General features: G+C 31.2%; 1 protein-coding gene across 1 annotated transcript; it reads left to right on the top strand.

Annotated features, from left to right (window-relative positions):
* The first annotated feature begins 10,491 nt into the window (after nucleotides 1-10,491).
* On the top strand, nucleotides 10,492-14,235 carry LOC113398204 (uncharacterized). The gene is made up of 4 exons (XM_026636825.2): nucleotides 10,492-10,728; nucleotides 11,151-11,241; nucleotides 11,579-11,818; nucleotides 13,984-14,235. Exons 1-4 carry the CDS (start codon nucleotides 10,597-10,599, stop codon nucleotides 14,025-14,027), a joined length of 507 nt encoding a protein of 168 aa, XP_026492610.1. The 5' UTR covers nucleotides 10,492-10,596; the 3' UTR covers nucleotides 14,028-14,235.
* Nucleotides 14,236-15,805: the final 1,570 nt, after the last annotated feature.

The following is a 15,805-nucleotide window of genomic DNA, read 5'->3' as shown; positions in this document are numbered from 1 at the left end:
AGTTTCCAGGATGAGAGTGCCCATGTGACTTCAGATCTTGGCATCATATTACCAATTTATAACTGACATAAATAGTAAAACCTACTTGGCCGTCAAATCTTGGCAGGATACGGCTTCCTTAATAATACATAAGATCTTGGCCCAGTACGTAAATAGGTCAGACTAATATATTCTAGAGCGCAATGCTTTAAAACTTAACCTTCCCTTAATAAAGTACTACACTGAACCCTCTGTAAAAAGCTTATCATGTTGTTTTTTTACATCATCTTGTGAGGTATATCGACAAAACAGTTTGTGACTAAACTTAAAATAGTCAAATTATTTGGTTGCAGCGGTTGTCTAAAATTAAAAACTAATTTGATTGATTTTGGTAACTTGCAAACAGCTATATTCTATATCCTAAAAACTTCAATTATTGAGCTGTCTGGTAATAACAGCCAGGCACACTGAAATAAAATACAAAACTAAAAATAAGATGGAAATACAATCCAATGGTCGAGATACAAAAAAAATACTATATTAACTGAAAATAGGCAATTATTTTGATATAACATTGATGGAGATTTGATTTCAAGATCTCGGTATCTGGAATATACTTAATATTTATACAAGCCATTCAATCAACGAGACTACTAAACTAAAATGTACTATGTTAACTCATAAGCTCAGATCAATAACTCTGCCTTAGATTAATAAATATTTTACAATGTTTGTCTCTCCGTTGAAAGAATGATTGGTGTAAACATTATATTATATTGTGCTAATACAAACAGCACGCACCCGTATTTTTGCGCTCTGACGTGATAGGAGGAGTTTCAGAGATTTTTATAAAACATTTTTTTTTTACGAAATAAGTCGTAAGTATTTTTTTTAAATATATTATTTAGTACTGTACTGTATCTCTAGAACTATTAAATTTCCAATCAAAATTAATAAACCAAAAAACATATACATCAATTTGAAATTTAATATATTGAGTATTGTCTATGAATTGTCTGTAGATTATTCCAAAATATAATTATAAAGTAATTAGTAAAATCGTCTAATAGAATATCTAATTAATAATTATTCTAAATGAATTCAAAAGCAAAGCTAATTGCGATAATATAACCCCAAAAATGTATATAAGATTTTCAAGCTGCAACTACCAGAATTAAATACAATATTATATATTCCGCCTTGATTCACCACGAATGGAAATCAAACCCACGAGTTACAAACAGTATTATAAAACAATAGCACCCACTCTTGCTCATACGAGCTCGTGTAACTTGTATATGAAAGTAAAGCGTAAAGCGGAGCGGCCGCGGCCCTTGGGAGTGTGAGAAATGTGACCGCCGTGGGTGCCAACTTCATAGGGGCGGAGTCGCCGTTATCAACTATGCATAACACTTACCGCATACTAGTAAACAAACATTTATATGGTATTCACTAAAACTTATATATAAACTAAAACAACATGCACAGGACATGCATAACCCCTTATAAAAAAGGGACTTTGTCCATCCTAGTACCGAGTGATCAATTTGCGTTTTTTATTTAGGTAAGTGGTCACTAGCCCTAGACATTGGTACTGTAAGAAATATTTCTCATTCCTTATATAACCAATACCCACCAACCTTGGGAACTAAGATGTGATCCCTAGTATCAATAGTCAAAATGGCTCCCTTAACGTTCAAATCGGAACACAATGATACTAAGCATTGCTGTTTGGCGGTAGAATATCTGATGATTACCTAGCAAGCTGGGCACATCTCCATCATCTCATCTCGCACAAAGCCATACCATAATAACACAAAGTAAGTGTTTTTCCATATCGTCCCGTGTTATGAGATTATGAATTAAATCAAATGAAACAGTATTTTCGCTATTTTTTAATATAATCGCATACAAATGGAATTTTCCCGTTTTATCGAACAAAGGCCAACCTTTAGCAAAGATCTTATTACTATACTAATATTATAAAGAGGTACGGTTTGTTTGTTCTTGTCGGTTTCATGCATGACTACTAATCCGATTGATCTGGAAGTTTCATACTATGATCGTTTCAGGACCAATAAATTCTATAGATATAGCATGTTTGTATATTATATAAAATAAAAATCAGATTTTTATGCCAAAAGTCCACAACAGGATGTACGAGTATATACAAATATATTTTATTTATGTATTTTTCCCATCAAGATCAATTGATAGATAGATGCACTCTGTTTTCCTTGACTCTTAAAATCCAACACTTCTGGAAAAGTTCAGATACAGGACCAAAGCCTGTACCTGATATCCAAGGAAAGAGATTATAAACACTGCCAATTTTCAAAGTCTGCTACTGAGAATACGAAGACTACCTTCGTAATACACCCTGGTTATGGGTATTGATATATATATATATATACACTTAAATCCTTGGGAAGAACGTGTGCGACGGATTGGTTGAGCTGCGGGATAATTTCAGCGAAGACATCCGCCACCTTACAAATTTCGTGCCCCGCTCGTGGCTCGGATAAGCTCTTTTCAGGAGAATAAAGGATGATCTTGTCGACCCCGCAATAGACATGAAGCCTTACCGCTGGACACTTGAGGTCTACGCATGTTTTTCCAAACAGGTGACTATCTCAGCCAAAGGTAATCGCTTGCAATACGATAGTGAATCCGCTCGTTTTCCTTCTTAAATATTAAAAAAATTAACCGTCGGGTGGCTAGTAATTCCTATAAGTAATGTATGAACGTTGCTTTAATTGGGTACATGAAACGTGCCCTGGAGTTTATTGTACGACTAACTAGGAGTTACTGTACGGAACGGTTGTAGAACCGTCATTGTACTGCCAACTGCGGCCACGCGACTGCTGTTAACGTAACATGTGCTACGAAGTAACTGTTGTTTTCTTTCACGTGCTTCTGCAAATACATTTAAATATTCTAAGAAATCATGCCTTCAATTGTAGTTAATGATATAATTAAATATCGTTTTGTACATTTATTATTTCTCTAATATAAATATTATGTAGTAAAAGTATTTACATTAGTGATAAAATAGTTTATCATCATAATCATTGAGAAAGATCGAGAGACAAAGGTAAAAAAAAATGTTCCAGAAAAAAATCACGTGCTTGAGTCTCAGTATCTACTCGAGACTGAGAAACATTTTTACGAAGGCAAGTCCACACTCAAAGGCCCTTAAAATTTTACCTCGATCGCGTAAAGAATTTTCACTTCAAAATGGCAAATACATATCTACAAATAATATTCATACAAATAATGAATGAGTTATGTCATAAACATTTTAAATAATTAAAAAAGGGTCAAAACATAAAATCGAACAAGTGAAAATTTGGAAAAGTAACTTTCGCCGTCTAGATGATTACAGTACGTGGGAAAGCCTTAACCACCGGGTCACACGCCGAGCGACACGTGTCCGAGAATTAATATATATAATACCTACACGTCCACCCCTCAACCCCACACAACCATGCGAATCCAATGCCAAGCGAAATATAACTCTATCTTAATGAACTAGGGTCGAATTCACATAAAACATAAAAAGTGATTGATTGAGCAAATTTATATAATTACAGAATTATGGAAAGTGCTAGCTTAATGCAGGCACACGAATTGCGTTTTTGTTTGTAGAGTTGAGTTAAATATAGAGTTTATATTATGCTATAGAGTATATTATGTTATTGTAATACTTTAGAGTTTATAAGATACATAAAAATAATTACTTTTTTTTTCATACATATTAAAATAAATTCAACTGAATTTAAAATAAAAATGAATTTATATTCTTCTATGAGAAACTTAGCTTCCCTGCAATACATAAATATATTTAAAAAAATAAATGATTCAAAGATAAAATACTAATCCTGTCGATACATTAATAATTTATATCTATAAACGCAATATAGTTTCCCCAACAAAATACAAAACCAAACAAATGGATAATGAAACGAAAATATCCATAACGTAATGAATAACAAATATTAAACACTTTAAAACCTTCAAAGCATTTCAAAGACAACGTCAATCTTAATTCCGTTAACAAGCACTAGAGGGGATTAGTCTTAACACAGAGAACAATTATATTTTTGCTCATTATACAAAAAGTAAAAAAAATATCTATAGAAAAATGACGGGCGGCGCTCGCGTGCGCGTCACGTGCCCGGCGAAAGTACTCGTACTCGGAGATTAATGTTGTTGTTTGCTTTTCAGACTTGTTTATCACAAAGCTTTCAGTTTCACGGCGTACTTTAACAGAATATTTAGTTTAGTGTAACGATCTGTGTTTGTAGATATGGTTGTGATTTTAAAATTATTACTTTTTAGCCGACTAAAAATAAAGGTTTGACTTATTTTACTTCGTGTAAATCGATCGTAGAATATCGATTCGACTTTTTTAGAATCGTTTTATTATCTTCGCCGATTGTAAACCGATTTTAATATTACATAATAATATTTTTAAAAAGCGGTTAAATGGGTATTTTTGTTGTTAATAATTAACATGTATGTGATAGGGTCAGAAACTAAGACTATCTTCTTCGTAACAAAGAAATGGATAAAATCAGATTAGTTAAATTCTAAAGATATAAAAAGAAATGAGAAGTTTATGTCGTTAAATAATATATTATGTAGTTACCCTGTAGTCCCAGTGTATATTTAACTGAAAGAATTGAATTTTCAGAATTTAGATAGTCAATCCCAATTCACTCCGAGAATAAAGAAATATGGTTATCAAGTCTCGCCTCTGCGAAATTCAATTTGTCGTTTTTTGGAACGGACTGCTCGTTGAGACCTACGAGAAAAGTTCACGTGTTTTCATCTCGTCCCTGACAATAGACAAAGCTATAGTCTTATATAATGATTAGGTAACGAAGAAATACATTTCAGAGCACTACGGTATGATTCTGAAGTAAATAACAAGTATGCACTTAAATAGTGTACTTACATTTTAAATCAAATTTTAACTAGGATGTCTTATATGAGATGGTTATTTTTAAAAGTATTTTATTGCTCATAATATGAATAAAACTTTCTTTTTCGTCTTAATCTTACTCCAAGTTCTATGAAAAAGTTATATAATTAAGATTCGTAAGTAAGTTTCACATTTATTGTTCGGAGCGATTTTAAAACAAAGGCAGATGGAGTGATTATAGTGACAACAAAAGCGAAATCGACCTCCCGGTAGTGCGAGACGTGTCTTTTTGTTAATATATCAAAAGTGCTGTCACTTTAATTGTTAATTATTGTAACGTTCCACGTCGTCCAGGTTGCTGGTTTTAATTCTAAAAACAATTCGATTTTCGAAAAAGTATGTCCCACCAACATTGGAACTCGAATCGCCAGATACAGAGTCCACAGTACTTACAATTACCACGCCGATATAGTTTATCGTGGACTTATATATTAAAATGATCAGTAAAAAAATTGTTGGTTTTGTGCTGTTTAATGGGTTATTGCCCTCTGGCAAAGGCTATAATCATAAAAAAATAATAACGAATGCATTTAATTCAACGTGGATACATATATTTGCTATAAATACGTTCATTTTTGTTAAGGTGAAATTTGGATAAAATTCACGTTAAAGGCTGCGCTATATATGTGCAAACATGCACTCATGCAGAATGATACGAGTACAACCATATCCGCCGGTCCAATAGAAAAGAGCGAAGGACGCAATCCGTGTAGGTGACAAATTTTGATGATGGTACTTTCAAGCGAAATATAAATTTTTGTAGCCTTCAAATGAGATACACGGAACTGTGCGGAAAAAAACAGAACCGCCAACCCGACGCAAATCATAATGTTAAAAAAAACATTTTAGTAAAATAATAGTAATATTGACATAAAATGATTAAAATTGAATATATTTTTACATATACTAATCATATTTGCATTGCATTGCAATTTTAGAATTCGTAAGTAACGAAATTTACAATAAAATAGGAACGTGAAAAAAAGGATTATTAAAAAAACTATACTAATAACAAAACGCCATCATTCTATATTTCGCACAGCGTATAAATTATATACTTAAGATAAATAAATTTAACAGTATCTCTTCAATGTATATAACAGTGAAATGTATATTCGTAAAAAATATCGAATAATTATAACTAATTTCAAAAGGGTTTCCCCTTTCAGTAGGGCTACATCTGTGTTTTTGTATGGACCATTAATTTTTGTTGGCAAGAATTTTTAGGATGCCGTTTACCGCTGAACCGCTGGAGGCAGAGCGCTTTCTCGTAATGGCCTAGAAGTCATTTGTTATTGCTTTGGCGAACATACCCACAGGCTGAATTGGAGCCTATTTGCATTGTGAATGTACACTATTCAGATACTTCATTATATAGAAGAGGTTTTATAGGGAAGCAGGCATGTTGAACGTATATATGCCTATATACTAAGACGAATTGATCGACTTAAAATGTAATCTAATAAGGTAGGTCCCCAGTTTATTACAAATTGCAAAATCCCATATTTTTTCACTCTAATAAAAACAGAATAATAAATGAATTTAAAATGTCATAATATATATTACACTTGGAGGAAAAAAAAAAATGTTTATCTTTCAGTATAGACGTTACATAAAGTTTTATTATATATTATACTATTTTACTTGTAATATAAAAATAGCTCTGTAATAGATAACAGGTTCGAAACCAATAAACAATTCGGTCGATTGAGATATATGTATGTAGTTACGAAATTAATTTTGAAATAACCGCGTGTTACAAATGTTTTCATTCAATAGAATGCGAATGAAACATCATAATGAAATTTCAAATTGTTGATTGAGCGATTCGATTATAATTGTAATCGAATGATGGATCGGTTAAAATATCAATCGTGTCAACGATAACACAGGAAGAGTTGTCCCCAGTGTATGATGAAGTGATGTTACAAATTTGTAGAGCTCTGTATAATAATAATAATAATATCACTTTTCAAATTGTCTGAAAATATATATTTCGAGATTATAAAATAAAATTAATATCTTATTTATTAATAGTATAAGCCGATTTTTGTCCCGGTGACTATGGGACGATAGTTGCACATAAAAAATCGGTCATGTTCTCATTTTGAAGAGCAGCCGTAGATGTGCAGAAATTTAATGAGGATTCTTGATTGCAATTTACTGGATACAATTTAACAAAGAATTAATTTTAGAGAGCCGAAAAATGTTACTGGCTGGTTAGAGAGCGGTACTACCACTGTATAAGTATTCTAACTGAACTAATGTATACTATTTGACACTAAAAAAATTAACTTCAAAGAGGTTCATCATTTTGGCGCCAAATGTAGACGAGTGACTTGCACTTTACAATGAAATGAAATAAAAACAGAACCTGTCATAGGTTTCGAAATTCCTAAAAAAACTTTTGTTTAAACGGGAAGTTCTGCGTGAGACACACTAGTACAAATTTAACCAAATAAATTATTATAAATCTAGAATATATTTATTATAATATAAAGAAAGGAGGCAAGAGCAATTTCAAATATTATAATATTCTAAATCTCGTTGACGTCAGTGGTCCACCCCATTGGTCACGTGAGTTATGTACGCAAACATTTTGAATATCATATCGTTATTATTTCACCGTTATTGACATAACATCTCAATTATTCAGATAGTATAATAAGTTACTAGGAATAATAGGTCTTGATACATGAACAGAAAAAAGAATTTCCATCCCTTACCATTAGGTATTATTATTATTTCTACTATATTTATGGATCACGTGTTATAATATTATATAGTTTAAACTATAACTTCATGAACATATGTATTTATTATTTACTTTATTTCCGTCTCGTCTGTCTAATAAACAAACAATATCTAATAAGATTTGAAACATCGAAGTTGATGGTTGTTGAATTAATGTATAATTAAAGAAAACCATTAAATAAATATTATATTAATGAGTAAAATAATTAAAAACCTAGAGCATGACGGCATAAGAGAGCGGCACGCCGCCGCGCCTTTTGCCAATACGGTATACGAGACGATCTTATCCCCAAGGCGTGCGAAATGCTAATAGATGACATCAAATAGTATTTTCCCAGGCTATCAATCATCATCCCACCTATCACATTAATCCATTTCCTTTTGCTTCGCTGTAAAAATAATTTGTAACACTAATAAAACAAAAAATAAAAATATTTGTAGGAATAGAAGAAAATAACTAAACAATTTATCTAATAAACCAAGTATCAAGGGAATGAATCCTACTACAAAAGCTCGATTGCAACAATATATATTGCGTCAAAGCTTTCACAAGCTTCGATTGGCCATACCGTTTTATTGCTCGACAATTAACTCGATAGGGAGCGGCTTTTGTGTTCGACAACCCTTATCACAATCGTATAAAGTTAAATTTGCTTTAACTTTTAATATTAATTTGATTATCTGACCACTGACCACTAAACTAACCGATGTCCAAAGAAAACATATAGAGTCCGATCCAGTAATGCATTAAAATGTACATCTACTGTGTAACACTTTATATTAATTTGATTATATCGTTGTCTTAAAAATCTGGTATATAATATACTTACTATGAGCCTTCACCGACCAAATATCTAAACTAAAATTACTGCGTTATTAAATTTCATATGTCTTTTATGCAAACATTAACTGGAAGAGCCTTATAAACGACGAAACAGTAATTGTTTTTTAGTCAATACTATGCTTATGGAGTATCTTATTCTACGTTTTTTTTTAAACGTAGAATAAGATACAACAATATGTTTAGAATGATTTCTGTATGCTTTCACAGAAGTAAGTAGTAGTTGTATGAACTATGTGGAATTGTAATATAGAAGTTTATTTTTTTGAAATTATTCTTTAGAAGTTCATGATTTATATTTATTGTTAAAATTATTAATATACCAGATTAGCCTATAGCAAAGCTATATAATAGGTATTTATTAAAAATATCATAAGTTAATTCAAAAATTAAGTACCTACTTTATTTGAATCTAAAAAGAATTAAACCATACTGGATTTCATCAAATCACACATGATAGGGCGCCCGCAATCATTAGTCGCCATTCAACGGGCGCGGTTCAATCGAATTAAACCGATTGCATTACAATTAATTCAATTATAAATTATATTTACGATATGTTGCCGCTTGTAAATTCTATCCGATTGTCCGAATGACGATTTATTATTTGGTTACAACTGGTATACTTTACGATTACACTTTTATGATTATCTATTTTTCATAGATATTTATTACCTTTATTAAATAGGAACATTTAGAACTGTCGAATCTGAAAATCTATTTTGATAGACTACGTTGTGGTTCTTCAATCTGCTTTGTGAAACAATATTCATTTGATCTTTGTAACCGACGCAATGCTTACAATAAAATATAAATGTTAAACTTTAACAATAAATGTTAATTAATTATACGCAACGTTTAACGAAATAAATCGAGGATTACATTTTTTGTATGCAAATCTCGTCATTCTTGATTTGTTGAGAAGCGTGAACTATTTATATTTAATTGTATTTTTTTTAATTGTTAAAGTGATGTGCGGTGACTATGGACGTCTGTGACAAATGTTCGAGAAATAAAATTTAATTGCTTTCATTGTGTAATCTGTGATATTGAATTCTGAAATCATTTACTTTCTGAGGCAGATAATTTTTAAAAAAGTGTGTCGGCTATTCATAAAGATTATTAATACACGATGTAATTTTCTAAATATCGTAGTAAATCCACGGTTTCTACACAATATATTTTATAATAATAATATTAATTTACAGTGTATAATCATAACACAAAAACTAGTACCAAAAACCATCGAAACAATAATTATCATATTAAGTTTTATAATTTTCATATTAAGGATCCATGATTGCAATTTACTAAATTGTTACAATTTAACAAATAATTTATTTTAGAGCGGAAAAAAGTTATTGACCGGTTAGAGAGCGGCAATACGACCATGTAAGAAAAAATAAATAAAAACGTAAACAAAATTAAAGTAAATTGTTATCGACTTACTCCAATTCTAGCTGAACTAATGTAATCTATTTGACACTAAAAAAATCATTTAAAAAATGGTTTCATCATTTTGGTGCCAAATGTTCGTGAGTTACCTACAGTTTACAATAAATGAAATCAAAACGAAACCTGTCATAAGTTTCGAAATTCCTAAATAGTCTTTTGAATAAATATAATACAGTAATCCAACATACAAGAGTACTGATTATTCTAAGTAATTTCGACAGTTTTAACTTTTAAGATACTGCTGGCGCCATCTAGTTTTAGATAATAAACATTATATGACTACGATAAGTAATTGATTTGAAAAAATGAAATAATTTATTTAACAGAACGCTTAAAATACATTATTAATATATGTCTTAACATTAACTTTATATTTATTTTTTACTTAATGTAGTACTTGAAATCTTAAAACATATTTATTTTAGACAAGAGTAACATTAATAATTACCCAGTGACATTGACATTTACAAAATCATATTGTTTGTATTGCTATCTATGTATACAGTGCGAGCGCGTAAATACGATACGGGGCTGTATTGATTTTGTGTCTAAAAAATATCAAACTGCTGCATGGTCACCCATGAATGAAAGTACAGAATTAGGAGAGGACTTCAAGTGCAAGCTCCCAAACGTTTCGATGTCAACTCAATCAAAAACAATGCCAATGATTGATTTAAAAGTTTACATCCGCGTTGTAGCCGCAGTGTTTTCGGTAAGGTGTAATTATTACTATATTTTTACTTTTAATTAATTAAAAAATAAACTGACAATTTTCATTTCGTTCATAGTGTTACATATATCTTCTGTAAATTTTATTATTTCAAATGGAATTTGCAAAATCAAGTCTCGTCATAAACAAAAATATTTTTTTTATCATTTATTTAATTTATAAATTTTCGAAATCTTAACACGATAACTACATAGCTGCTCTAAGCAGATAACATGTACCAATGTTTATATTCTTAATTATCACATTAGTAGTGACACGAACAATATCTGAATAACATTTTATCTTTAGAAACTGTTACATTTAGTCCGAAAATTATATAATTCCGATATATTTACATTTTTGTTTTTATTCATTTATAAAAAATATATTTTAATTCCATTACATTCCAAAGTATCTTGTTTCAGATTTCTTCAGCAACAGCATTAGTGATGGCATTGCTCCGGCTATTGACACCTAATCTGTTCTATGTGGAACCTCTAGATGGCAGCAATATTGGTAACATTCATATAATGAATACAAAAGGTTTTGTATACTACAATATTATTACCCTGAGACTGTTCTGGTGGATCATTAGCAAAACTACATTAATAGTAAAAAGGCACCGTAATACATATTTTTCTAAATTTGGAATAAGCCAATTTATTTCTTTCACACAACAGCAATAATATTATATAATCTCAATAAAAACCAGTATTATGGGGAATTCCAAACCTACCAATTATTGCAAATAGTGTTGCTGCAATTATTTTAAAGTCTATAATGTATAAATATCCATTTTTAAACTTTAAAGTTACTGTGTGCACCTTCTTTATAAAATTTTTACATTTTTCAGTGTTGCACTACTTTATAACCGGTTTAATGGTGGTCACAAGTGCCATTGGCCTTCTCAATAGCTGTGTTGTGATGAACCGCAGTGCTGCAAAGAACACAGGCCGCAATATAACCACTTGGCTCCTGCTGGACTCCCTGTTCGAGACAACCAGGGTTGTGTACGTCTTCATCTGTGAGGTTGTGATAAAGGGCCGAGGCTCTTTACAGACATATGAGATGTTGATAAGCATCGCGCAATACTGTGAGTATTCAAGTTTTTAATTTTATAATTAAGAGAGTTATAGCAATGTATCTTGTCAACATTCAAACAATTACTTATATTTCAATTTTCCCCTCGTACTAAGCAAAATAGTGTTTTAAGCATAAGGACTATAGCCTGACTTGTCACGATTGAAGCAGTGCATTCACCTTGCTATGCGAAACTTGTATACTATTGAGCTTCCAAATCTTAATTTATGTTTAACAATTCACTGCCTTCATTATAAATATTTTTTAGTGAGTGACTTGTTAAATATTGTTTTCTCTTTTGGTGTCATGTTAAAATTGGTGGTAGTGCTTTGAGCAATCTCATGATGGTTCCTACCGCCAAACAGCAATGCAGCATTGTATGAAGGCAGAGTGAGCCAGTGTAACTACTACTAGCATGAGATACATTTCTTGTTGGTGTATTGGTGATTTAAGGAATAGATATTTCTTACAGCACCAGCATCTCTGAGCAGTGGTAACAACCTACCAGCAGGTGGCCAATTTGCTTGTCCACCTAACTATATTTAAAAAAAAAACGAAGTTATGCTGTAACATTATTGAAAATATTTATTTCAAGTCATTAACAGTCGACCTTAGACATCGTTCACACTTTCGTGTGTTCACCTTGACACGTATTTGTATTTTTATAAATTTATAGAACTAGTCGCCTGCAGCTTCGCTAACGTTGTAATTGTTGGTCGTTAGGCGTGAAGGAAAACTTTAGCCTTTGTCATCCTTGGAGTTCAAGCTTTTTTTCATACCAAATTTCATAAAATTCACACATTCACAGACAGACAGACAGTTCGCCTTTATAAATACTATTCTTGTTAAAAGTTCATGTAACGTTATTTTTATAAAAATCTGTTATTATCACTTTTGACAAATTATAATTGTAAAATTAATATTTGTTTTAAACGGCTCGTAATACAATAAAAATTCAATGTCTCGTTGGTCTTATGGCTATACTAAGGCTGTAGATCCCAAAATCTTAAGTTCAAATCCTGGTTCGAGTGAATTTATGGACTGTTTCTCTCTCAAAACTCTCAACAACCGCCCAGTGTTTCAAATTTTAGTATCATCGTTTCGCAATTCCGTCACATCGGGATCGTGATAGCGAGGAAATAGAAATTGCACCTGTTGCTGTTAATACACCTTCGACTTAAAATATCTCGTGCGCAGTTGGACATTCTCCCTTGAAACTGTCCGCCGCCGTGGCCGAAGTCGGTCAGTAGGATGTCATTAATCAATGTACCGGTTTCAATTACGTGAATAATCGAGGAATATTCGATAACGCGTCCGGAATGGTGGAAAATATCATTTATATTTTCTTTACTAATATTATAAATGCGAAAGTTATTCTCTGTTTCGCTTTCAAGGCCAAACCACTCAGCCGAATTTGTTGAAATTCGATTTGAAGCAAGCTAGTACCCCAGTCTCCATTGGCTACTTTTTATACACAAAACCGAACTTCTACGACAACAATTATATTATGGCTATATATATAAATGCTAGAGTGGATTTGCTTGTAACGCTTCTAGGAACCTAGCTTAATACAGTCTAAAGTTTTGTTTTCATTGTTCACGTTTCTTGGTAGTAAGAGTAATATAATTTTTAGTTCACAATTCTATACCGTTGTATGAGACACCGCTTTGACAAACTGTCGAGACCGTTAAGTCAAGTTTTCTTATAAATAAAGCAAAAGTTTAACACACTTTGGAGGGGAAAATATAAATAATATTGAAGATTTGGAAGCGTTGCTGTATTTAATATATAATGTAGAATTATTAACTTTTATATTTTATTTTCATAACATGTCTATAAAATCCAACTAACTTTTTCCATCCCGTTTGGGTGGGTAGCGAACATCTGTCAATTATTATTAGTATTGATGTGTACCGATTTGAAGAGAAAATCAGTATTCTAATAGGCACATGGGTTATAATATCCGACTGGCGCATTGGCCTTTTAGGAATCGGGTTACATTTCGTACATGTTCGTGGGAACTACATATATAAGTCCTCGGTAGAATTTCTTGAATCAGTATGAACCAATGGTAGCTTTAAATACTGTTTATCTTATAAAATGGAATTTAAAAGAGTAGACTAAGAGAATATTTCAACATACATAGTTTTGATTTTGTACGTGTGTTTTTTTTTTCAGTATTGGACAGCTTCCTGTATTGTCAGATGATACTCAGGCACTAGTATAGAGCGTTACTTTTATTTTATGTATCCTAGATAGTTATTAGTGTCCAAGTTATGTACACAAATGTAAGTATTGCAGACATTCCAAAAAGTAGTGATAAAATCATTTAAGTCACACACGTCAGGGGTGTCCAAACATTTACTGAACGGTGTTATTATATATGAAATATAATTTTACATATATTATTAGACTCTATTAAATAATTTTAAATTATAATTGTTAGGAAGAAAAACGAAATAATATCTTAAGAATATCTTAAAATAAAATAATAATATCTTAAGCCAGTTAGATGGTAATCAACAGGAATTTGCATCGTGAGAATGTAATTCATGGCTATTATAATTGCGAGTACCTGTGCAAGACGGTGCTGGCATAAGCATTAATAAAGTCGCAAAAATAGTTATTTTTTACAAAAAAATCAAAAGTAATATCATACGCAGACTGATCCGACTTAGTCGATTAAAAGTAATGCATTTTTGTGTCAGAAGCGATTGAAGAAACGCTGCACATCATCATGCAATTTCTCATATTCGAATGAGTGTTACTTCAAAAATATCCTTCCGAGATATATTTAAACGAATTGCGGACGACAGTTTCGACACCCCTGATATTAATCACAAGTTATATGGATCTCGTTTGGAAATGAAGTATTATTTTATGAATCAAAGTGAGATTTAGTTTAAAGTTAGAGTTAAACTCCATAACGTGTAGTGACTCGTAGTATTAAATACTTAGATCTTCACTAGAATCTTTATTCACTGTGATCTTATTTTATAAACTTTAAACGATGTTCCTTTTTGTAACTTTATTTTTATGTATTCTCTTTTGAAATTATATTTTGTTTTATTTTTACTAGATGTTTGTTAATTTGTCAGGGATTAAAAACATGCGGTTCGTGCATATTTAATATAAATCAGGCGCTATACATTTGTGCAAAGGTTTCATTACACTAATAATATTTACACACATGATACAATTTTTGTAAATATGTTGACACTTGTAACACTGCGAAATGATTTTAATGTAAAAAGTTTTTTTTTTTTCGAACTAATTTCACGATTGTAATTTTTCCTTTATTTAATTGCCAGTTTCATTAATTGTCTGGCTTACAATTTATATTACCGAAATAGCTTAATAATCACAGTGTTTTCGTGTCAATTTGTAGTTTGTGAGTATTACTAATTAAGCTTCATTGATTGTCGAATGTGTGGCGCCAGTTTTGCCGTTAAATAATAAAATTAATTCGATATTTGTAAAAAATTAAACGAGCTTAAATGAAATTCAAAATTATATCTTGTATGGAAATTTGATTCAAAAATATTGTATCTCGTGTAAAATAATATCCTGACAGAGTATTATTAAAAAATAAGTTTAAAATATGATCAAGTTCACTCAGCTCGAAGCTTGTTATAATTTATAATACGTAAGATATCGTTTAGCTCTAATCATCACTTGTTAAAACACCATTGTACTATATAAAGTTAATATAAACTGTTAAATATTATAATCCTCTCGATTAACAGGCTAAGTTATATACAGTAGGCATAGCAAATTTGAAAATCATGTCAAATATATGTACGGCTGAACTTAAAACTACCATAATGGTGCCAATTTAGCTATGGGGTTAAATCAATCATTATCCTTTTCCAATCATAGTCCACAGCTGGACACAAACCTCTCCCAAGGTGCGCCAAGCTCTCTGGATCTCTGAAATGGTACATTTTTCTTGAATACATATACTTCACGATCCTAATGAAAGCAGCTGAATTTACATATT

Source organism: Vanessa tameamea, chromosome 2, assembly GCF_037043105.1.
Source record: "Vanessa tameamea isolate UH-Manoa-2023 chromosome 2, ilVanTame1 primary haplotype, whole genome shotgun sequence".
Classification (NCBI taxonomy): domain Eukaryota; kingdom Metazoa; phylum Arthropoda; class Insecta; order Lepidoptera; family Nymphalidae; genus Vanessa; species Vanessa tameamea.
Note: the sequence above shows the minus strand (reverse complement) of the source record. Positions and strands in the feature narration are given on the sequence as shown.

Bases quoted from the DNA above. Each gene is read 5' to 3' on its own strand.
- LOC113398204 (XM_026636825.2), top strand. From the start codon at position 10,597: ATGAATGAAAGTACAGAATTAGGAGAGGACTTCAAGTGCAAGCTCCCA. The intron at 11,242-11,578 runs GTAACATTCATA...TACATTTTTCAG, and splicing joins TCTAGATGGCAGCAATATTG to TGTTGCACTACTTTATAACC. The intron at 11,819-13,983 runs GTGAGTATTCAA...TTTTTTTTTCAG, and splicing joins GATAAGCATCGCGCAATACT to TATTGGACAGCTTCCTGTAT.